This window comes from Dendrobates tinctorius, unplaced genomic scaffold, assembly GCF_039654945.1.
Source record: "Dendrobates tinctorius isolate UK_male_01 unplaced genomic scaffold, ASM3965494v1 ptg000041l, whole genome shotgun sequence".
NCBI lineage: Eukaryota > Metazoa > Chordata > Amphibia > Anura > Dendrobatidae > Dendrobates > Dendrobates tinctorius.
Window position 1 is genome coordinate 917,046 of NW_027361709.1, and position 25,352 is coordinate 942,397.

At 47.7% G+C, this 25,352-nt stretch overlaps 1 protein-coding gene across 4 annotated transcripts in view; it reads right to left on the reverse strand.

Moving 5' to 3' along the window:
- Positions 1-25,352, reverse strand: part of RAD18 (RAD18 E3 ubiquitin protein ligase) — a 281,611-nt gene that overhangs the window by 194,964 nt on the left and 61,295 nt on the right. For all 4 annotated transcript variants that reach the window (XM_073574946.1, XM_073574947.1, XM_073574945.1 and 1 more), the window contains exons 5-6: positions 22,449-22,783; positions 21,253-21,352 (exon numbers count right to left, since the gene is read on the reverse strand). In XM_073574946.1, the coding sequence (XP_073431047.1) occupies positions 21,253-21,352; positions 22,449-22,783 (435 nt within the window). The remainder of the gene's footprint in view (positions 1-21,252; positions 21,353-22,448; positions 22,784-25,352) is intronic.

The following is a 25,352-nucleotide window of genomic DNA, read 5'->3' on the forward strand; positions in this document are numbered from 1 at the left end:
AGACACGGGAGCAAGTGTCTCTTTCCGTGTGGACGGCACTTCCGAACTACAACTGGCTGTGTTGAAGCCCAGGAAATAGGAGGGTGTAGGCAGAGGCCTACTGTATTTTGAATGAGTTTACAGCAGGAGAGACTGCCATCCACACAGCAGGGGATCAGCTGACGTTACTGAACCCCACTGAGACACGGGAGCAAGTATCTCTTTCCGTGTGGACGGCACTTCCGAACTACAACTGGCTGTGTTGAAGCCCAGGAAATAGGAGGGTGTAGGCAGAGGCCTACTGAATTTTGAATGAGGTGACAGCAGGAGAGACTGCCATCCACACAGCAGGGGATCAGCTGACGTTACTGAACCCCACTGAGACACGGGAGCAAGTATCTCTTTCCGTGTGGACGGCACTTCCGAACTACAACTGGCTGTGTTGAAGCCCAGGAAATAGGAGGGTGTAGGCAGAGGCCTACTGTATTTTGAATGAGTTTACAGCAGGAGAGACTGCCATCCACACAGCAGGGGATCAGCTGACGTTACTGAACCCCACTGAGACACGGGAGCAAGTATCTCTTTCCGTGTGGACGGCACTTCCGAACTACAACTGGCTGTGTTGAAGCCCAGGAAATAGGAGGGTGTAGGCAGAGGCCTACTGAATTTTGAATGAGGTGACAGCAGGAGAGACTGCCATCCACACAGCAGGGGATCAGCTGACGTTACTGAACCCCACTGAGACACGGGAGCAAGTGTCTCTTTCCGTGTGGACGGCACTTCCGAACTACAACTGGCTGTGTTGAAGCCCAGGAAATAGGAGGGTGTAGGCAGAGGCCTACTGTATTTTGAATGAGGTGACAGCAGGAGAGACTGCCATCCACACAGCAGGGGATCAGCTGACGTTACTGAACCCCACTGAGACACGGGAGCAAGTGTCTCTTTCCGTGTGGACGGCACTTCCGAACTACAACTGGCTGTGTTGAAGCCCAGGAAATAGGAGGGTGTAGGCAGAGGCCTACTGAATTTTGAATGAGGTGACAGCAGGAGAGACTGCCATCCACACAGCAGGGGATCAGCTGACGTTACTGAACCCCACTGAGACACGGGAGCAAGTATCTCTTTCCGTGTGGACGGCACTTCCGAACTACAACTGGCTGTGTTGAAGCCCAGGAAATAGGAGGGTGTAGGCAGAGGCCTACTGAATTTTGAATGAGGTGACAGCAGGAGAGACTGCCATCCACACAGCAGGGGATCAGCTGACGTTACTGAACCCCACTGAGACACGGGAGCAAGTGTCTCTTTCCGTGTGGACGGCACTTCCGAACTACAACTGGCTGTTTTGAAGCCCAGGAAATAGGAGGGTGTAGGCAGAGGCCTACTGTATTTTGAATGAGTTTACAGCAGGAGAGACTGCCATCCACACAGCAGGGGATCAGCTGACGTTACTGAACCCCACTGAGACACGGGAGCAAGTGTCTCTTTCCGTGTGGACGGCACTTCCGAACTACAACTGGCTGTGTTGAAGCCCAGGAAATAGGAGGGTGTAGGCAGAGGCCTACTGTATTTTGAATGAGTTTACAGCAGGAGAGACTGCCATCCACACAGCAGGGGATCAGCTGACGTTACTGAACCCCACTGAGACACGGGAGCAAGTGTCTCTTTCCGTGTGGACGGCACTTCCGAACTACAACTGGCTGTGTTGAAGCCCAGGAAATAGGAGGGTGTAGGCAGAGGCCTACTGTATTTTGAATGAGTTTACAGCAGGAGAGACTGCCATCCACACAGCAGGGGATCAGCTGACGTTACTGAACCCCACTGAGACACGGGAGCAAGTGTCTCTTTCCGTGTGGACGGCACTTCCGAACTACAACTGGCTGTGTTGAAGCCCAGGAAATAGGAGGGTGTAGGCAGAGGCCTACTGTATTTTGAATGAGTTTACAGCAGGAGAGACTGCCATCCACACAGCAGGGGATCAGCTGACGTTACTGAACCCCACTGAGACACGGGAGCAAGTATCTCTTTCCGTGTGGACGGCACTTCCGAACTACAACTGGCTGTGTTGAAGCCCAGGAAATAGGAGGGTGTAGGCAGAGGCCTACTGTCTTTGTAATGCGGAGACAGCAGGAGAGACTGCCATCTCCACAGCAGGGGAACAGCTGGCAGTGCTGAACCCCACTAACACTTGAACGAATGTGTTTGGCTCTGTGGAGACGACACTTCTGAACACCAACTGACGCTGTTGGAGCCCAGGATTAGGCGAGGAGCAGGCTGGGGCCTACTGGATTTTGGCAGGTGAAGGCAGCAGGAGACTTGCCATCTCCACAGCAGGGGAACAGCTGGCAGTGCTGAACCCCACTAACACTTGAACGAATGTGTTTGGTTCTGTGGAGACGACACTTCTGAACACCAACTGACGCTGTTGGAGCCCAGGATTAGGCGAGGAGCAGGCTGGGGCCTACTGGATTTTGGCAGGTGAATGCAGCAGGAGACTTGCCATCTCCACAGCAGGGGAACAGCTGGCAGTGCTGAACCCCACTAACACTTGAACGAATGTGTTTGGTTCTGTGGAGACGACACTTCTGAACACCAACTGACGCTGTTGGAGCCCAGGATTAGGCGAGGAGCAGGCTGGGGCCTACTGGATTTTGGCAGGTGAAGGCAGCAGGAGACTTGCCATCTCCACAGCAGGGGAACAGCTGGCAGTGCTGAACCCCACTAACACTTGAACGAATGTGTTTGGCTCTGTGGAGACGACACTTCTGAACACCAACTGACGCTGTTGGAGCCCAGGATTAGGCGAGGAGCAGGCTGGGGCCTACTGGATTTTGGCAGGTGAAGGCAGCAGGAGACTTGCCATCTCCACAGCAGGGGAACAGCTGGCAGTGCTGAACCCCACTAACACTTGAACGAATGTGTTTGGCTCTGTGGAGACGACACTTCTGAACACCAACTGACGCTGTTGGAGCCCAGGATTAGGCGAGGAGCAGGCTGGGGCCTACTGGATTTTGGCAGGTGAAGGCAGCAGGAGACTTGCCATCTCCACAGCAGGGGAACAGCTGGCAGTGCTGAACCCCACTAACACTTGAACGAACGTGTTTGGCTCTGTGGAGACGACACTTCTGAACACCAACTGACGCTGTTGGAGCCCAGGATTAGGCGAGGAGCAGGCTGGGGCCTACTGGATTTTGGCAGGTGAATGCAGCAGGAGACTTGCCATCTCCACAGCAGGGGAACAGCTGGCAGTGCTGAACCCCACTAACACTTGAACGAATGTGTTTGGCTCTGTGGAGACGACACTTCTGAACACCAACTGACGCTGTTGGAGCCCAGGATTAGGCGAGGAGCAGGCTGGGGCCTACTGGATTTGGGCAGGTGAAGGCAGCAGGAGACTTGCCATCTCCACAGCAGGGGAACAGCTGGCAGTGCTGAACCCCACTAACACTTGAACGAATGTGTTTGGCTCTGTGGAGACGACACTTCTGAACACCAACTGACGCTGTTGGTGCCCAGGATTACGCATGCCGCATGCAGAGGCCAATGGGCAGCGGTTTTTATGGAGGTTGTGGACTACTACTGATTCTAACCATGCTCCACTTAGGCCTCTGGCTCCACTGTCTCTACTATTTACCCTGGCCTCCAACCCCGCCAGCTACATCTCTGAAGTGGCGTCAGCACAATCTACACTTGTTCCTGTGTTACTGGTGCTCAGTCCCATCAGTTGATCCCCTGATGTTTGTCCGGCAAGTTCGCCAGCTCTGTCCTCATTCCCACTACTGGTTATGGGAATGTGGACAGAGCAGGAGACCTTGCCGGACACACATCAGGGGATAAACTGATGGGACTGAGCCACAGGAACACAGGAACAAGTGTAGATTGTGCTGACGCCACTTCAGAGATGTAGATGGCGGGGTTGGAGGTCAGGGGAAATAGTAGAGACAGTGGAGCCAGAGACCTAAGTTGGGCACGGTTAAAAATCAGTAGTGGTTTGAATGTTGATGGAGCTGGTGACTCTGCCGTCCACACAGCAGGGGATCAGCTGGCATTACTGAACCCCAGTAACACAGGAGCTAGTGTGTTTCTCTGTGCAGACGACACATCTGAGCGACAACTGGCTGTGTTGAAGCACAGGGATTATAGTTCAGGTGGTAGAAAAATGAACACACCAGCAGACCTGGATACAGTTGCCAACCACTAATTTAGTCTGTAAGAAGAATGGCAAAGTCTTTGGAGATCCAGGCCTTGTTCATTTTCAGAAAAGTCAGCCGGTCAACATTATCGGAAGATAGTCGCGTGCGACGGTCTGTTAGTACACCACCTGCGGCACTAAAGACACGTTCCGATAATACACTGGCAGCAGGGCAAGCCAGCACCTCCAATGCATACTGGCTAAGCTCTGGCCATGTATCCAGCTTAGAGACCCAAAACTTGAAGGGGGAAGAGCCATCTGGGAGTACAGCGACAGGGCAAGACATGTAGTCTGACACCATCTGACGGAAGCGTTGCCTCCTGCTGACTCGAGGCGTCGCTGATGGTGTAGACAATTGTGGTGGACACACAAAACTTTGCCACATTTGGGCCATAGTGGTCTTGCCTTGTGCTGCGGCACTGCCTCTGCTCCCTCTTTGTGCAGAGTTTCCTCCACTGCCTCGACGCACAGAGCTGCTTTGTAAAGCACTTGCAACAATGCTGTCGGGTGGAATGGAAAACATTATGGACTGCACCAGTGACTCTTCGTACTCCCGCATTTTACGCTCCCGGTTCAACGTTGGTATGAGCCTTTGTACGCTGTCCCGGTAGCGAGGATCTAGGAGGGTGTACACCCAATAATCAGCCGAGACGAGAATGTGGGCGATGCGGCGGTCGTTTCTCAGGCACTGCAGCATGAAATCAACCATGTGCTGCAGACTCCCAACTGCCAAAGAACCGCTGTCCCCTGTTTGAGGCGTGACCTCGACCTGCTCTGCATCACCCCACCCTCGCTGTACATACTGAGTAGAGGTTTGTGTACCTCCCTCCTCTGGAGAGATGTCTTCCTCCTCCATCGACTCCTCCTCATCCTCCTCACAAAGTGTCCCCTGCCTAGGCCTTTGTGAGGAAACACGTAGCGCAGACTGTCCAGAAGCAGATGGCATTTGGGACTCCTCATCCTCCACCTCTTCTGAAACCTCATCCCTTAGTGCTTGCAGTGTTTGTTGAAGCAGGCAGATAAGGGGGACAGTCATGCTGACTAGTGCATCATCTGCACTCGCCATCCGCGTGGATTCATCGAAGGCACGCAAAACGAGGCAGATGTCCTTCATAGAGGCCCACTCAATGGTGCTGAAGTGTGAACGGCGCACAGTGCGACTTGTTTGCGCCTGATGCAGCTGGTACTCCATGACTGCTGCCTGCTGCTCACACAACCGCTCCAACATATGTAACGTTGAATTCCACCGGGTGGGTAGGTCACATATGATGCGATGTTCTGGAAGGCCAAATCGTCGCTGCAGAGCAGCGAGGCGCGATCTTGCCGTGCTGGAACGTCGCAAGTGAGCGCACTCTATGCGGACCTTGTGCAACAGTGCATCAAGATCCGGATAGTCCCTCAGAAAGCTCTGCACGACCAAGTTAAGAACATGTGCCAGACATGGGATGTGTGTGAGGTTGCCTAGGCCAAGAGCTGCCACCAGATTTCGGCCATTGTCACACACTACCAAGCCCGGCTGGAGATTCGCTGGCCCAAACCACACATCGCTCTCCAGCTTGATAGCATTCCAGAGCTCCTGCGCTGTGTGGCTTCGATTCCCCAAAGAAATTAATTTGAGTACAGCCTGTTGACGTTTGGCCACGGCTGTGCTCATATCGGTCGTAACAGGCTCCTGCTCTGCTGTTTCTGAGGAACTTGAGTAGGAGGAGGAGTCTATGTGTACAGACTGGAGTCCTGCAATCCGTGGCGTTGGAAGAACACGTACAGCGCCACTCTCCAGATCCGTACCCGGCTCCACAACATTGACCCAGTGGGCAGTGAGGGAAAGGTATCGTCCCTGTCCATGGTTACTGGTCCACGCATCGGTGGTCAGGTGGACCTTGCTACTAACGGCGTTTAGTAGCGCATGTTTTATTTTGCCCTCAACATGTTTCTGCAGGGCAGGGACGGCTCGCCTGCTGAAATAAAAGCGGCTGGGCACGTTGTATTGGGGGACTGCCAATGCCATTAAGTCCCGGAAGGTGTCAGTGTCCACCAGCCTGAATGACAGCATTTCAACTGCCAGAAGTTTGGCAATGCCAGCATTCAGAGACTGTGCTCGGGGATGGTTTGCCGAGTAAGGGCGCCTTTTATCCCATGCCTGTGCTACCGATGGCTGTGATGGATGGGAACGTGCTGTTATGGGTGGAATCTGACAGGGTCTCCGGACAACAGTGGCAGAGGTTCTTCCTTGGCGATCCTGTGAGGAAGCCGAACCAGCAGTGTGTGAGCTGGAGGAAGAGGGCCCAACACGAACTGAAGAGGTGGTAGGTGGTGCTGTACGTTGGCCTACGTCTTGAGGGTGTCTATGCAACTCCAACTCGTGCTTGGTGCGCACATGTTTCCACATATTTGTGGTATTGAGGTTGCTGACATTTCTCCCTCTTTTGACTCTCTGATGACACAGCTTGCATTTGACAAAGCAAATGTCATCTGCAACTGTGTCAAAAAAGGACCACGCACTGCAACTCTTGTGAGCGCCCGGTTTGCCTTTGGAAGGAGGAATGCTCCTAACGGGTGCCGAAGTGGAGGGTACAGGCAACCAAGTCTTCCCCCTCCCTCTGCCTCCTGTTTTGGCCGGTAGGGGAATCTCTTCCTCCGAGCTGCTCCCACCACCTTCCTGTTGCTCACGCCATGATGGGTCAAGGACCTCATCATCTTCCCTCCCCTCTTCAAACAGCTGCTTCTCCGGGGTTGTCTCGCCAGCACCGTACGCACCAGAAAGTGGCAACTGAGTCTCGTCATCATCTGATGCGTACTGAGGTGTGCTGACCATAGGCACTGGCCCACTCGCCTCTTCAGATTCAGAGGGACAAAGAAGTTGCGCATCACTGCATACTCCCTCTTCTTCACATTCAGGAATGCTGCTTGGCTGGCCCCCTCTTTCCAAGCCAACAGATTCCGAGAACAGAAGTAGAGATTGTGATGGCTCCTGTCCATGTCTCTCTGACTGCCTGGGCACTTTGGCAGGTGGTGAAGAGACAGATGGTTGCTCTTCGGTGCTCTGACCCTGAGAGGATGCGGAAGTAATTGAAGTCGATGCGTTAGCTGCCATCCATCCGACAACGGCTTCAATTTGTTCCTCCCGCAGCAGTGGGGTACGTTGAGGTCCTACAAAGCTGCGCATAAAGGACTGTTGCCTGCTAAAACTGGGGGATGCTGATCCACTGGTGCCCGCAGCAGGCCCAGAATCCCCACGTCCTCTACCTGTAGAATCCCCACGTCCTCTCCCTGCAGAATCCCCACGTCCTCTCCCTGCTGAAACTCCACGCCCACGCCCACGCCCCCGCGCCTTACTCCCTGCCTTCTTCATCTTGCAAGACTGCTTAAGATAGGCAAAAAAGGACAAAGGGGGGCCTTAGTGTGCTTATTCCTGAACAGCTGGTTACAGGTACAAGAAACACTAATTTTATGAAGTGTGTGTGTGTGGACTAGACTTTAATAGGAGCTGATGTGGCCTACACAAGTTCAAAATGTAGTGTTTGGTGAACTTTTTATGTGGTTTCTTTGTTTGAAACAAACTCAAAGTATGAGAACAAAGAATTGAAACTGATAGTATCACCAACTTTTTGGAGCTATTACAATGCAGGCAGGTAACCTACAATGCAAAAGATGAGGCTCCAAAAAAATTGGGTAATACTAATCTGGCTGCGCCGGCAGGGCACAAGCCAGAAAAAAAGGCTCCTCTATCTACTCCTATATAGTGTTTGCAACCAACCAATGTTGATGGATACGGATGGATGCACACTAATAGGAGAAGAAAAAATGAGCTGCACTCAGAGACAAATATGTGTGAGGCAGTGACGCACGTTGAGCGTCCTACAACCAGACGTAGCTGCAGGACACTCTACTCAGCGTGAGCTGCACTCACACACAGTCAGAGACCTCTCAGACAGCCGTCAACAGTGCAGCTAAGTGGGCACTGGCACTGACAGGCTGCAGAAAGGCTCCGCTGTGTACTCCTATATAGTGTTTGCAACCACCGTAGATGGAGACGGATGGATGCACACTAATAGAAGAAAAAATGAGCTGCACTCAAATAAAAATATGTGTGAGGCAGTGACGCACGCTGAGCGTCCTACAGCCAGACGTAGCTGCAGGACACACTACTCAGCATGAGCTGCACTCACACACAGTCAGAGACCTCTCAGACAGCCGTGAACAGTGCAGCAAAGTGGACACTAGCACTGAAAGGCTGCAGAAAGGCTCCGCTGTCTACTACTAGTGTTTGCAACCAACGTATATGGATACGGATGGAAGCACACTAGATTGAAATTATTTAAAAAATGCAGCTCAAAAAATAAAAGATGTATGAGGCAGCAGTGATCACACTGGGTGGCCTACAGCCTGACGTGGCTGCAGGACCCACTCCACAGCGTGAGCTGCACTCACACAGCCCTTGCAGACAGCTGTGAAAACAGCGCTGCTAGGGAAAAGCAAGCTACAGTGGTGGTTTATGTAGCCTGGATAAAGCACAATATTGTTTTTAGAATCGCTATTTCTAACTGTCCCTCACAGTCTTCTACAGCAGCCTGTCCCTAACTGAATTCACAGCAGAGTGACCAGAAATGGCGGCTGCGGTGGCTTTTATAGTGCATCATGACATCATTTCGGCAGCCAATCACAGCCATGCCAATAGTTAACATGCCTACATGCCTAACAGGATGTGCCCACACTTCGGAGGATTCCCATTGGCTTAATCAAAGCAAGCAGGCTCATAGCATGATGGGAACTTCCTATTCCGATTCCGATCCCGGAATCCGATATGAAAAAAGTATCGGAATTAAGTATCGGAATTCCGATACCGCTGATATCGGCCGATACCCGATACTTGCGGTATCGGAATGCTCAACACTACTGACTAGACATCAATATGGGATTGATGGGATCCAACAACTGAAATCCCCTCCGGCCAGAACACAGCGCCGCCACCGCACTCGCTCGCTCTTATCCACTTGTATGGAGAAGTCTAAAATCGCAGTGGATGCAAAAGTAATGAGAAATATAACTTGTCTTCCTGTCGGATCCACGGCTTGTGTGATTCCAAACCAAAGCTGAACGCTCCTTACATAAAATGCCTTAGGGTACCGTTACACTTAGCAATGCACCAGCGATCCCGACAACGATATGGATCGCTGGTGCATCGCTAAGTGGTCGCTGGTGAGCTGCCACACAGGCAGATCTCACCAGCGACAATCGCTGGGGTCAGGGGTCGTTACTTACCTGTCAGACGAGGCGATCCTGACGTCCTCTCGCCCTCGTCGGCGCCACAGGAAGCCCAGCAGGAAGTGCCCGACAAGAAATGATCCAGGATCTTCTCGCGCGACCAGCGATAATCAGCGGGGGAGCCTGTCGGAGGTAAGTATCACATGTAGAGATATCGCTAGTAATATCGCTGCTGCATCACAAAATCGGTGACTTTACAGCGATATTGCTAGCGATATCGCAGTGTGTAACGAGGGCTTAAGAAACATGGCAGGAGATGAATAAAGTGTCGTCCGGAGCTGGATTTACTTAGGAGTAATTAAGGCTATGTCTGCCCCTCTGCCGCCATATAAATCAATTATCCTGCGCTTGGAGGCTGTGTGCCCACAATACACAGAGGACTTCAGCCTCCTCACTACCCGGAGGCTGCATGCTCACATTACATAGAAGACTTCAGCCTCCTCGCTCCCGGAGGCCGAGTGCCCACAATACATAGAGGACTTCAGCCTCCTCGCTCCCAGAGGCCGCGTGCCCACAGTACACAGAGGACTTCAGCCTCCTCGCTCCCGGAGGCCGAGTGCCCACAGTACACAGAGGACTTCAGCCTCTTCGCTCTCGGAGGCTGCGTGCCCACAGTGCACAGAGGACTTCAGCCTCCTCACTGCCGGATTCTGCGTACCCACAGTAAACAGAGGACTTCAGCCTCCTCGCTACCAGAGCCCGCGTGCCCACAGTACACAGAGGACTTCAGCCTCCTCGCTCCCAGAGGCCGCGTGCTCACAGTACACAGAGGACTTCAGCCTCCTCGCTCCCGGAGGCTGCGTGCCCACAGTGCACAGAGGACTTCAGCCTCCTCGCTCCCGGAGGCTGCATGCCCACAGTGCACAGAGGACTTCAGCCTCCTCGCTCCCAGAGGCCGCGTGCCCACAGTACACAGAGGACTTCAGCCTCCTCGCTCCCGGAGGCTGCGTGCCCACAGTACACAGAGGACTTCAGCCTCCTCGCTCCCGGAGGCTGCGTGACCACAGTACACAGAGGACTTCAGCCTCCTCGCTCCCGGAGGCTGCGTGCCCACAGTAAACAGAGGACTTCAGCCTCCTCGCTCCCAGAGGCTGCGTGCCCACAGTACACAGAGGACTTCAGCCTCCTCGCTCCCGGAGGCTGCGTGACCACAGTGCACAGAGGACTTCAGCCTCCTCGCTGCCAGAGGATGCGTGCCCACAGTACGCAGAGGACTTCAGCCTCCTCGCTCCTGGAGGCCGCGTGCCCACAGTACGCAGAGGACTTCAGCCTCCTCGTTCCCGGAGGCTGCGTACCCACAGTACACAGAGGACTTCAGCCTCCTCATTCCCGGAGGCTGCGTGCCCACAGTACGCAGTGGACTTCAGCCTCCTCGTTCCCGGAGGCTGCGTGCCCACAGTACACAGAGGACTTCAGCCTCCTTGCTCCTGGCTTCATGAAACTCATCATCCTCACTTGCTCCAATAGTAAAACAAGCAGGGATGGCAGCTGAAAGCATTTCTGAGCAGGAATTCCTACCTCTCCTTTCATCTATCAAAGCTTCTATTTCTTACAGTTACAGCCTGACCGAGACTTTTTAAATGGGAAGGTTCACAAAACATTGGTGTATTGATGTCAAACCTACAAAATGCACAAATTTGCAGCATCCAGTAGGTTTTGTGCAAGCCCCAAGCAGCAGCTTTGTAGGGATGGCGCTGACTGCACCGACAATGGTGCAGAAAATAAGAGGGGGGGGGATGTTAATCATTTCCGGTGTGCAGCAGCTCTTATGGGGGGGGGAGCCCTGTACCTCCTGTATGGGGTTGTTTGCCTTTGGATACAATACATTTTTCTTACGCAAATTTATGTTTTTGAGGTTAATAATATGTTTTTGCAAATGGGCGTTAAACTTTTTCTCTAACAAGACCTGTAAATAAGTTGCTTTAATAGCATATGCAGCTATGCATAATCTCAGCTTTGAAATAAAATCTGTAAGGGACAGAGGTCGATATAGAAATATTAATTCTGAGAATAAGTTCCCTATTTAAAATGAGCTGCTGCTTTCTAGTGTTGGAAAGGTGAGTGAAAGTGAAGCAGACATGTGGATTCAAGCTGCTGCTTTCTAGTAGGTATTTTATCTCAGTTCAGTGCAGGATTCACAACTACACTTCTCTGTGCTGCTCTATAGTTTCCTCAATGGTGCTGCTTTATAGTAAGTGTTTCAGCTCAGCACAGCGCTGGAATCACAGAAACACTTCTCGATAATGTCCTCCATGATGCTGTTGCTTTCAAGCAATTTTTTTTATCTCAGCTCAGTGCTGGATAATGTTCTACATAATGCTGCTTTCTGAAGTTTTATCTCTGATCAGTTCTGGACTCACAGCTACAATGCTCAGTGATGATGCATAGCATCATCCATGCTGCTACTCAACATGTGATACATGGAAAAAGTGGAGCAGGAATACCACATGTCTTTGTGCGCCGATAGTCTCTACTCGCTAGATCAGAGACAACTGAAATCTCGTGAACATTGCAGGATACAGGTGATATAATGGCCAGATATCATCATCTCTCATATGCACACTGGCCAGCTGACTCTAAAAATCTACCTAAAATAACACGTATGATTTAAGCCGTATGTGTAGCTGCACCGCTGTGCATGTAAGTACTTGTGTTCACAGTTAAACATCATTTCAATAAGAGAGTAACTTGCAACCAGTGACTTTCTGCCCATTGTTAACTACAACTCTCATCATCCCTGCATCTGTATAAAATGCTGGGAATAGCAGCAGACACAATAATGGAGTGGACCGCTCTCTGCTGTCAGTGCTGCATCTGTATGGTGCGGCTCCCAGGCAGCATTGTATTATCCAGACCTATAAACATTTCCAAGAGAGACAAACAGCGATCCTGTTCCAGGTTATAATAGCGGCCATTTCCAGCACTTACTGATGTTTGATCTGCCCTTACTATTTAGATCTGGATGACACAATCACACGTCATGCTGGAAGAAAAAACAAATACAGTTCGAGAAGAGGATGTAAGGAGGCGCAAAGGCAACTGTAAACCAGCGAGGAATTTGATAACTAGATCTGAAAGCTTCTGACTACGACCATGCGATGCTGGGAGGCCGCCCAGAGACCCAGCCTCCCCATCCCTTGCCCCGATGTGCCTCTACTTTCCCAAATTGCCTTAAATGCAATTCAAAACACAAGCAAAACTGAAATACAGTGAACAAATAAGCTGTAAAATCTGCAAAGTGCCACCAGCCACAGATCACGATGCTAACACGGTCACAAGTTGTCACAATACGTTTTAAGTCCTCATAAATCCAGCAGTCGCAACAACGTTCAGGCTGAAAAGCGACCACATTGGCTTTCATTATGCTACAATGCAGCATTTAGAGACTCATCCCTGGCAGCACAAAAGCCACCGTGACGTCACGTCCCACAGTCTTCTAGAGGGCTTACATTGAATATGAATAAAACATCATGAGAATTAGAAAAAACTTTGCTTCAACACATTTTAATCAATAGCACAAGCTAATATAAGAACATTTTTGGACTATATCTTATCATTTCTCCACTTATGAGTCACTTTTTCTCTTCCCCTTCCACCTGAACTCATCAATCACTCTCTGTTCACTGAGGGATCACATTAATGCTGCCTATTTAAGTCTATGGAGAAGTAGAAAGGCAAAACACAGAGTCCGGTGTTGCTGCTTTCTAGTAGATTTTTACCTCTCAACTGTTCTGGTTACACAGCTACAGTGCTCAGTTCAACTGTATATTGTCCCCCCCATGATGATGCTTTCTACAAAGTGTTTTTTTCCCCCCCTTACTTTAGAGCTGGATTCCCCGCTACGTATTGCTGTAGAAATATCTCCATGACAGTAACAGTTTTATCTCAACCCTGTGATGGATTCACAGATACACTACTCAGTTCTACTGTATAAAGTCCTCCAACTTGTTTCTTTCTGCAAAATATTTTTTCCTTATGCTAGAGCTGGATTCAAAGCTACACAATTCAATACTGCGATAGAATTACCTTTATGATGATTATTTCTAGAAAGAGCTTTATCTCACTCTAGTTCTGGATTCACAGCTACATAATGTCCTCCATAATAATGCCTTTTAGTAAGTGTCTATTTTCCTCTCACTTTAGAGCTGGATTCCCAGCTACACTGCTCTGTACTACTGTATAATGACCCCCATCCCTAATGCGGATTTGTAGCAAATGATTTATCTTGGGCAGCCGCTCGACCCTTATTCACATTCACACCACTTGGCAAGTGAAAAGGTTCTAAATACTAGAGTAGGGACTGTCCCACAAGGGTTGCCGTGACGTGGCGGGATGGCTTGTACATTATTTTGATCAAAATTATGTTTACTAAATACCCTCATTATTATTATTACCTTTATGCATTATTTGCAGTATATTTTTTACTTTTAGTTCAGGATATTTGTGTTTTTTGCTTTTTGTTTTCTCTGGTTAATGGTCATGTGTTAATATGCACTTACATTGTGCATACACATTAACTTACTTGTCTCAGTTCAGATTTGTTTTTTATTCATTTCATTGTGCAGTCAGTGCATATATGGGTGTGACCGCCCTCTTTCTGAGCTGGGAAAACCATCCTGTCTGGCCTAAGCTGTTACTAGTGGTTCAGCCGCTCGACCCTTATTCACATTCACGCCACTTGGCAAGTGAAAAGGTTTTAAATACTAGAGTAGGGACTGTCCCACAAGGGTTGCCGTGACATGGCGGGATGGCTTGTACATTATTTTGATCAAAATTATGTTTACTAAATACCCTTATTATTATTATTACCTTTATGCATTATTTGCAGTATATTTTTTACTTTTAGTTCAGGATATTTGTGTTTTTTGCTTTTTGTTTTCTTTTAGTAAGTGTCTATTTTCCTCTCACTTTAGAGCTGGATTCCCAGCTACACTGCTCTGTACTACTGTATAATGACCTCCATCCCTAATGTGGATTTGTAGCAAATGATTTATCTTGGACAGAGGCATCAGTGCACACAAAGGCATCAGATTACAGCTCCTATTGTAGTCTATAGTGAGTAGAAAAGGAAGGAGAAGCATGGAGGACACATGCTGCTTTCTAGTAAACTTATTCAATCTTCATCCATGTGGTCACATAAGACAGGGGGGAGCTTTAAAAAAATTTTTGTTAGTGCTTTGATTGCAGTAATTGCATAACCAAGACCTGTAAATTACTACACGGGAGCTATGGGAAACCACTGCGATGTGTTCCTGATGGTGTCAATATGACCGGACACTAATGAGACCTGGAGCGGGCCCATTAATGCTAATTTGCTCCTTGTTAAACGAAGCACGAGCTCCAGACAATTTACAATAAATGACGCATACATTCAGTTTTAATTAATGCTCGGTTCTTCACGTCTCAGGCCTTCAGCTTCTGCTGAGATAGTGATACGCAGTCATTACCCTGCATTATATTTATTCCTCAGGGCTCCATGCATTGTTGTTACCTTGGATAATTACACGCTTTATGTAAAATATTGACGCGAGTTACATAATTCTTACATAATCATTGTGTCCTCCAACAAATCAACGCTACACAGGTTCAGGTAGTATTATTTCTAAGCAGAACCATCGATCGCATGCCAAATCTCTAGGTTATGCACATAATGCCAAAAACAGTAAAGGCTGCCACCTAGAGGCGGGGTAAGGAAAAACAGAAGGTCGCGCTGTATAGGAGAGCCTGTTCACACATTGCGTTTGTGTTTTATTCCCATGCATTTTTTTTTTTAAATTGGAAAAAAGAGTAGAATTTCACGGTAACAGCAAAATTAATGACCATCCGTACAAAAAAAAAAAAAAAAAAAAGGAAAACAGCACCGCCAAAACCACAGCAGTCAACCTCAGCACAGTGTGCAGTAACGCTGCAGGCATACACCTGAGATTTCGGGTGCTCACCAAAAATAATACAATGTTTGCGAATCTTGGTAAAAAGAAAGGAGGTGGCACTCACCAACCTTCAGAATCCACACTTTATTTTATGATGGTTAAAACATCTTCGCCGGGAGAACGGGGGAAAGGAGTGAGCAGGTGACGACGGCCGTTTTGCGGTATTGCGCTTCTACAGGTTAACCCGTTTCTCCCGGAGAAGATGTATTAACCGTCATGAAATAAAGTGTGGATTCTGAAGATTGGTGAGTGCCACCTCCTTTCTTTTTACCAAGATTAGCAAAATTAATGAGATTTCTAAAATATTCACCCGATGCATTCATGGTTTTCCTTGTTGTTTTTCTATTTGTGGTGAATTCAGAAGAAAATAAAAGCAGCATGTTCATACATTCAGCAGTTTTACAGCAGCTCTGGCCCAGTGAGATAAAAAAAAAAAATATATTATATATATATATATATATATATATATATATATATATATATATGCAGCGTATGAGAGAAGGCACAACTCCACCATGTGATTGAGTGTGTGTGTGTATATATATATTATATATATATATATATATATATATATACACTCAATCACATGGTGGAGTTGTGCCTTCTCTCATACGCTGCAGCCCCTTTACACCGGGTTAATCAGTGGGGGGGCCAGAGTCGGCCCACTAGGAATGTTTACTTGCTTACCATTTACAATGTTTTCAAAGTTCACAAGTCAGATGGGAAACAAGTTGGATGGGAGTTTTCAGACTTAAGGGCCTGTCACACTAAGCGATATCGCTAGCAATATCGCTATAACTTGTGACGTTATAGCAATATTGCTAGCGATATCGCGGTGTCTGATACTTACCTACGACCGCTCCCCCGCTGGTTATCGCTGATCTCGCGATAACGTTCAGGACCGCTTCTCGTTGTCAGCTTCCTGTGGAGAGACGAGCGACGAGCGTGGACGCGGGCGGGAGGATGTCAGGATCACCTAGTGTGACAGGTAAATAGAGACCCCCGTCCCCAGCGATGTCGCTAGTGAGATCTGCCTGTGTGGCAGCTCACTAGCGACCACTTAGCGATGCACCAGCGATCCTGACCGCGTCATATCGCTGGTCGGGATCGCTAGTGCATCTCTAAGTGTGACAGTACCTTTAAATAAATAGGAGTAACAAATTGAAGCTGAGCCCTGAAGGGGCAGAGCTGCAGTGTAAAGGATGGCAAAGTAACACTGCAATTTTTTGGACCTAAAAAGGCAACCGATGAATTTTAGATTGCTAAAAACGGCAAACAAAAATGCAGAGTCACCAATTGAAGCTGAGCCTTGATGGAGCAGAGCTGCAGCATAAAGAATGGGGAAAGACTATGGCAGCCGTTTAAACCTCTAAACTGCAGTGTTCCCCAACGTCGGTCCTCAAGAGCCACCAACAGGTCATGTTTTCAGGATTTCCTTAGGTGATGGAATTCTTGCCTGATCGGGTGATGCAATTATCACATGGGCAATGTTAAGGAAATCCTGAAAACATGACCTGTTGGTGGCTCGTGAGGACCGGAGTTGGGGAACACTGTAAAGACAACAGGAGAGTTTTAGACTACTGAAAACTCAAACTATGTAGGTAGATTAGTTTCAAGGCTGAACCTTAATGAAACAGCGCTGCTATGTAAAGTATGGTGGAGAGACATGAGTCAGATGGGAGTATATTAGACTATCGAAGACTTCAATGAACAACGTAGCCAAGCTAGTCACCGACCAAAGCTGTGCTCTAAAGGGGCAGAGCTGCAGTGTAAAGAATGGGGGAGGAACAATACAGGTAATAGAGCTGAACTGCAATGTAAAGCATGGTGGAGACGCATGGCAGCTGCTTGTACTTAAGATGAGACAAAAGGGCTATTAATTGCAGAAATACTCCCCTCAAGTATTAGTACATGCTCAGAGAAACTCCTTAAGAAACGCAAAAAGCTTCTAAAATCAAGAAAAACATAATTTTCCTTAACTTGATGTCTATGAAAATGTATCAATAATTTTACAAAAGTAAATTTAATAAACAAAACAATGGATTTCCCAGAGTGGAGCTCCCAATGGAGTTAAACAAAAGCAACAATAGACAATGAGGATGAGAAGTGCTGAAACAAGGGATGAACGGAAGCGGTGGCTGAGCAGCCAATGTCTGTGCCAAGGAGGCAGATGGCGGCTGTACTGCCGGGACCGGATATTTCTGTGCTGTTTGTAAGCTTAGGAGCCATATAGGACGATCGTGTCCGGCTAAAAAAGAAGCGAGATCAGTAAGAACCCAATCCCATGACACAAACGCCTCTGCGGCCAGGACTCTGTGAAATTAAATTGCACGAAGATGGATGGGAAGGAGGGAGACGCCTCGGAACTACTGGGGATTAAAGATATCGAATTATTAGATTTCCTGGTAAATTTATTTCTTCAAACATCCATTAAAAATCAATAGCTAATTACCATCTGATGAGTGTAAAGATATGAATCAGTCATTGTCCATTAATCGTCATTTATTCAGATGTAAAGAGCCGTCCTGCCACCAGTGTACATTAGCGTCAGGCCTCAGATTAAAGAGTTGGTGGGGTTGCGAAGGGGTCTAAATGATTTAAGGGACCCCTTCAGCAAGTTTATTTTATATTTCAGGGGAAAGAGAGAGAGAAATTGGGGGATCCGGAAGGGGAGGAGAGAAATGATGAGGGGGATCCAAAGGGGAAAGAAAGAAATGAGGGGGATCCGGAGGGGAAAGAGAAAGAAATTACCTGTTCCCTGCTGGGAGATACCAGACCGAGTTCCTGTGATTAACTGCACATCTGCTGGAAGCTATCAGCTATTGTTCCCATGTATGCCAGCAATCTGGCTCTGCCTCATCTGTGCTACCTGTTCTGTTTGCTTGTCTGCCATCCTGCCCTGCTTCTTGCTGATCCATGTTTCATCTGTCAACACCCGCTCTGCTGCATGTCCGTGCTGGTCACGACCCAGACCTATGACTGGAGAATCCACCTCGACAGGCAAGCTCGTAACAAGAACACACAAAAAATTTTTTTTATATAATATTGTTATTCTGAAGCTTTGGAGCATGGTACACTTCTTCCCACTTCACAACTCTTCCTCCATTGCATTTATCAAGTTAATAGAAGAGCTTTCCTGAAGCTTTTCGGACTTTATGGGGGGCTGCTCACAATACGAGGCTCGCTGTGGATCTGCTAAATCCCTGTTGTTTGTTTTCTTCATATCCCACAATATAAGAAAGGGAAAAATAAACTGTCCCAGCAAATGACCCTAAAAACCGAGTTATATTGTACACTAAACAGGAAAACAATCTGGAGCTTAATTTAGCAGCAGAAAATATTTCATCTTGAAGAAGGTCGACAAAAAAAACCGCTATCAAACTGCAACAATATGGAATCCACAAACAAGCGTCCTGCCAAACCCTGCACCCGCCAGAGAGGTGACCCCTGATGGAAAAAAATATTTCACATCCCGCCGCAGCACGAGAGTGATGAGAACTCGTCAGCGACAAAGAAAGCCAGGGACAAAGGCTGGAGGCGGCCGCTGCTCTGCGGAAGGATGGAAGCCACAAACTGACAGCAGATTGTAAACCTGATACCACAAGGGTATCCTATACTGTATGTGACCAGTGTCATGCCCTGCTTATACCATCACCCAACGTCTGTGCCATACGTGATCAGTGTCATACCCACCTGTGCAATGTACAATCAGCATCGTCTCCCATGTGTACTGTACACGATCAGTGTTATCCTTCATCTGTACCGTACATGACCAGTCCCATTCCCCATCTGTACCGTACATGACCAGTCCCATTCCCCATCTGTACCGTACATGACCAGTCCCATTCCCCATCTGTACCATACATGACCAGTCCCATTCCCCATCTGTACCGTACATGACCAGTCCCATTCCCCATCTGTACCGTACATGACCAGTCCCATTCCCCATCTGTACCGTACATGACCAGTCCCATTCCCCATCTGTACCGTACATGACCAGTCCCATTCCCCATCTGTACCGTACATGACCAGTCCCATTCCCCATCTGTACCATGCATGACCAGTCCCATTCCCCATCTGTACCATGCATGACCAGTCCCAATCCCCAATACATTGAGGAACAGCCGACAGCACAAACAGAATTATTTAGGAGATGCACGCTTCCAGTCCAAAGACCCAAATGGACATAAAGGTTCCAAACAAATAGTAAAGAGGAGCAGCATCCAATCCGGGTGAAAAATTGCTAACAAAATTTATTCTGCCATAGAAGACATACATATGTTTTCTATGGCAGAATAAATTTTGTTAGCAATTTTTCACCCGGATTGGATGCTGCTCCTCTTTACTATATATTTCAGTCCCAATCCCCATCTGTACCATGCATGACCAGTGCCATCTCCCATCCATACCGTACATGACCAGTGCCATCTCCCACCTGTACCGTACATGACCAGTGCCATCTTCCATCTGTACCGTACATGACCAGTGCCATCTCCCATCTGTACCGTACATGACCAGTGCCATCTCCCATCTGTACCGTACATGATCAGTCCCAATCCCCATCTGTACTGTACATGACCAGTCCCAATTCCCATCTGTACCGTACATGACCAGTGCCATCTCCCATCTGTACTGTACATGACCAGTGCCATCTCCCATCTGTACCGTACATGACCAGTGCCATCTCCCATCCATACCGTACATGACCAGTGCCATCTCCCACCTGTACTGTACATGACCAGTGCCATCTCCCATCTGTACTGTACATGACCAGTGCCATCTCCCATCTGTACCGTACATGACCAGTGCCATCTCCCATCCATACCGTACATGACCAGTGCCATCTCCCACCTGTACCGTACATGACCAGTGCCATCTTCCATCTGTACCGTACATGACCAGTGCCATCTCCCATCTGTACCGTACATGACCAGTGCCATCTCCCATCTGTACCGTACATGATCAGTCCCAATCCCCATCTGTACTGTACATGACCAGTCCCAATTCCCATCTGTACCGTACATGACCAGTGCCATCTCCCATCTGTACTGTACATGACCAGTGCCATCTCCCATCTGTACCGTACATGACCAGTGCCATCTCCCATCTGTACCGTACATGATCAGTCCCAATCCCCATCTGTACTGTACATGACCAGTCCCAATTCCCATCTGTACCGTACATGACCAGTGCCATCTCCCATCTGTACCGTACATGACCAGTGCCATCTCCCATCTGTACTGTACATGACCAGTGCCATCTCCCATCTGTACTGTACATGACCAGTGCCATTCCCCATCCGTACCGTACATGATCAGTCCCAATCACCATGTGTACTGTACATGATCAGTGCCGTCTCCCATCTGTACCGGACATGATCAGTCCCAATCCCCATCTGTACCGTACATGACCAGTCCCAATCCCCATCCGTACCGTACATGACCAGTGCCATTACCCATCTGTTCTGTACATGACCAGTGCCAATCCCCATCTGTACAGTACATGACCAGTGCCATCGCCCATCTGTACCGTACATGATCAGTGCCATTCCCCATCTGTACCGTACGTGATCAATGCCATTGCCCATCTGTATCATACACGATCCGTGCCATCCCACATCTCAGATACTTAATGATTGGTTACTGGAAAGTGAGGTTAAGGTTTTGTGCTTGTAATAAAGAACACACATTACTTAAGTCAGTAACGTAAAAGAAAATATCGGAGGCTTCGAAATTGACTCTGGACAGGTATGAAGGTAGATCTCTAACTTAGTACAAGAAAAAAAAATTAAGTGTTTCCAGGTGGCGACTGTGCTGTACGTGCCCATATATCTGTGGTGTAACATGAGCGCAGCTGTTTGGGTCTATCAGTGTCTATGTGCTGTCTTACCTGCGCAGACTCTCTTTTTTCTCATCGCTGGTAAGGCAGCTGTCCAAGTGATTGTTGATGTATTGCTCCAAAATGCCAACCCCACACACCGGGCACTCAACTGGAAGATAAGAAACAGGATGAAGACCAAAAATGAAGAAAAAGGGCATATACAGCCAGATCAACCTATAGTATAAACAGGAGGAATGGAGCAGGAGACAGGAAGGAGACTGATTGCAGTTTTTTGGGAGGTCGAAGGCCATTTGTGGCACATCAACAGCCACCTAATAATAAGAATTATAGGGCAACTGAGGTTATGTGTTATAGCCACATGGCAGTAGTGTTCAGCGCAGGAAGCCGGGTTCTGAGACCGCTATGGATTATGGTAATGAAGGAGTATCCGATCCTCAGGGCAAACAGAGAGCTGCAGAGACTCATAAGGAAAGTCTACAGCTCCGCGCGCAGCTCCGCTAGAGCTCTTAGCTCCGCTCTTTCACTTAAGCCATCAGTACGAGTGACTGGAACGAAAAACCTGTTAATGAGAACCTCCGAAATTTCCGCCCATTACCATTCACAACACTAATCCTGCCTCCCAATGATAGCCTGCGCAATTCTTGGTATTTGAGCAGATTCCACATTTTTGTTACCATCCTCATCATGTACAAATAACCCCAACTAGTCCTGAGGGACGTCTCTTCACCCATAGCAGTCTGACCTTGCATGCTGGGCATGGCTGACATCTTCCCGAGTGGTCGAGCCTGCATATATTCCTGAGCTTGACAGAGCAAGGACGGAGCCAGGAAGAATGCAACAAGCTTCACCCTGCATTAAGACTTCACAGCCCAGAAAGGAAGGACATCACAAGAGTTTTCCAGTTGCTTGAGATGCAGGATTAGTGTTTTACATGGTAATGGGGTGGATTGTGAGGCTTGGGGCAGGTCCCTTTTAAAAAGAAGTTTTGTTATCCTGCAGATACTATTTTTCATCCTTAATAACTGATTAAGTGACATCTGCAGTCCATAGAAACAGAATTGTATACAAGCTTGTGGACTGCTGATCTCAGAGTTTATAATAGTGATTTCCCCATGCTTTACACTGCAGCTCTGCCTGTTCTGATTTTTGCCCACATGAGTCTCAGAAGGAAATCTACAATCAGCGAGGAAATGTTCATCATGGATAGCAGTGGTGACTACAAGGAGCTGTCAGGGTGGACTTACCTTTCACCTTCACCATAGATGTAGACGGGGTACTTGGAACGAACGCTTCCTCTGATGAACGATTCATTACACCAGGTTCCTGTTTGACGGATGTGGTGAAGCGTGAAGTCGCGCGACTACTCTCCGCTGCGTCTTCAGCACTCTCCTTACCAGCTCTGGAGGATCTTTTGGATATTTTGGCATTTGTTTTCACCAGGAACTTGTCCATAGATTTGTTTTCCTGCTTTATTTCTTTGCCAGGGCATTCCTGTGCCCCTCTTGTAGCCCGCTTGGCTGTGGACGGATCTTGGGGGGGCTGTGGCGACGAGTCCATCAGAGGATGGCAAAGACGCTCCCTAAGAATATATCAGATGGGATTATAGGACGACAGACAAAACATTTAATGCGCATAGCAAAAGACAAAAAGTCCTTCATTGAGGACGGCCTTACAAAACCCTACACTTACCTTATGGCTCCAAAACATTATTCTGCGCAATCATTTCCACCAAAATCAGCATATAGGATGACCTGCTGCTAACGTGAATGTATACCATCAGATACGGAGCACGGTTGCGGTGTCATGGAGGGTCTTAAATACCACCAAGGATACGATCTGCAAGGAGTTTGTACGCTCTCCGTGTTTGCGAGGCTTTCCTCTGGCTACTCTGGTTTCCTTCCCACCCCATGGGAGGGAAAAATAGTAACAAAATGCTCTTTGGGGTCTGTTACAAACCCCCAAATATAACAGAAATCATGGAAAGTCTACTACTAAGGCAGAAAGATGAAGCTGCAGCCCATAATGAGGTCCTTGTTATGGGGGACTTAAACTACCCGGATATTAACTGGGAAACTGAGATCTGCGAAACCCATAAAGGCGACAGGTTTCTGCTAATAGCCAAGAATAATTATCTTTCACATTTGGTGCAGAATCCGACCAGAGGAGCAGCACTTTACACCTAATACTATCTAACAAGACCTGACAGAATAACAAATCTGCAGGTGGTCGGCATCTAGGAAATAGCGACCACAATATTGTACAGTGTCACTTGTCTTTCGCTAGGGGGACTTGTCAGGGAGTCACAAAAACACTGAACTTTAGGAAGGCAAAGTCTGACCAGCTCAGAGACGCCCTTAATCTGGTGACTGGGACAATGTCCTCAGAAATAAGAATACAGATAATAAATGGGAAATGTGTAAGAACATCCTTAATAGGCGCTGTAAGCGGTTTATACCTTGTAGGAATAAAAGGACAAGAAATAGGAAAAAATCAATGTGGCTAAACGAAGAAGTAAGAGGGGCGATTACCAGTAAAAAGAAAGCATTTAAACTACTAAAGCAGGATGGCCCCGCTGAAGATCTAAAAAACTATAAGGAGAAAAATACTTCATCTAAAAAAATAATTAAAGCTGCCAAAAAGGAAACAGAGAAGCACATTGCTAAGGAGAGTAACACTAATCCCAAACTGTTCTTCAGCTATATCAATAGTAAAAGAATCATAAGTGACAGTGTAGGCCCCTTATAAAAGTGTGAAGAAAGAATGGTTGTAGATGACGAGGAAAAAGCAAATATATTATACACCTTCTTCTCCACGGTATTCACGGTGGAAAATGAAATGCCGAGAGACAAAGAAAACCCGATATTAAAGGTCACCAATCTAACCGAAGAAGAGGGGCGAAACCGGCTAAATAAGATTAAAATAGATAAATCTCCGGGTCCAGATGGCATACACCCACGAGTACTAAGAGAACTAAGGAATGTAAAAGACAAACCATTATTTCTTATATTTAGGGACTCTATAGTGATGGGGTCTTTTCCACAGGACTGGCGCATAGAAAATGTGGTACCAATATTCAAAAAGGCTCTAAAAGAGACCTGGAAATTATAGGCCAGTAAGTCTAACCTCTATTGTTGGTGAGATATGTGAAGGGTTTCTGAGGGATGTTATTCTGGATTATCTTAATGAGAATAACTGTGTAATGCCATATCAGCACGGGTTTATGAGGAATCACTCCTGTCAAACCAATCTAATCAGTTTTTATGAAGAGGTAAGCTATAGACTGGACCAAGGTGAATCATTGGACGTGGTATATCTTGATTTTTCCAAAGCGTTTGATACCGTGCCACACAAGAGGTTGGTACACAGAATGAGAATGCCGGGTCTGGGGCAAAATGTGTGTAAATGGGTAAGTAACTGGCTGAGTGATAGAAAGCAGAGGGTGGTTATAAATGGTATATTCTCTAACTGGGTCACTGTGACCAGTGGGGACCGCAGGGGTCGGTGTTGGGACCTCTTCTCTTCAACATATTTATTAACGATCTGGTAGAAGGTTTGCACCGTAAAATATCGATATTTGCAGATGATACAAAACTATGTAAAGCAGTCAATACAAGAGAAGATAGTATTCTGCTACAGATGGATCTGGATAAGTTGGGAACTTGGGCCGAAAGGTGGTAGATGGGGTTTAACAATGATAAACGTAAGGTTATACACATGGGAAGAAGGAATCAATATCACCAATCACCATTACACACTGAACGGGAAACCACTGGGTAAATCTGACATGGAGAAGGACTTGGGGATCCTAATTAATGATAAACTTACCCGGAGCAGCCAGTGCCAGGCAGCGGCTGCCAAGGCAAACAGGATCATGGGGTGCATTAAAAGAGGTCTGGATACACATGATGAGAGCATTATACTGCCTCTGTACAAATCTCTGGTTACACCGCACATGGAGTACTGTGCACAGTTTTGGGCACCGGTGCTCAGGAAAGATATAATGGAACTAGAGCGGGTACAAAGGAGGGCAACAAAATTAATACAGGGGATGGGGGAACTACAATACCCAGAGAGATTAGCAAAATTAGGATTATTTAGTCTAGAAAAAAGACGACTGAGGGGAGATCTAATAAACATGTATAAGTATA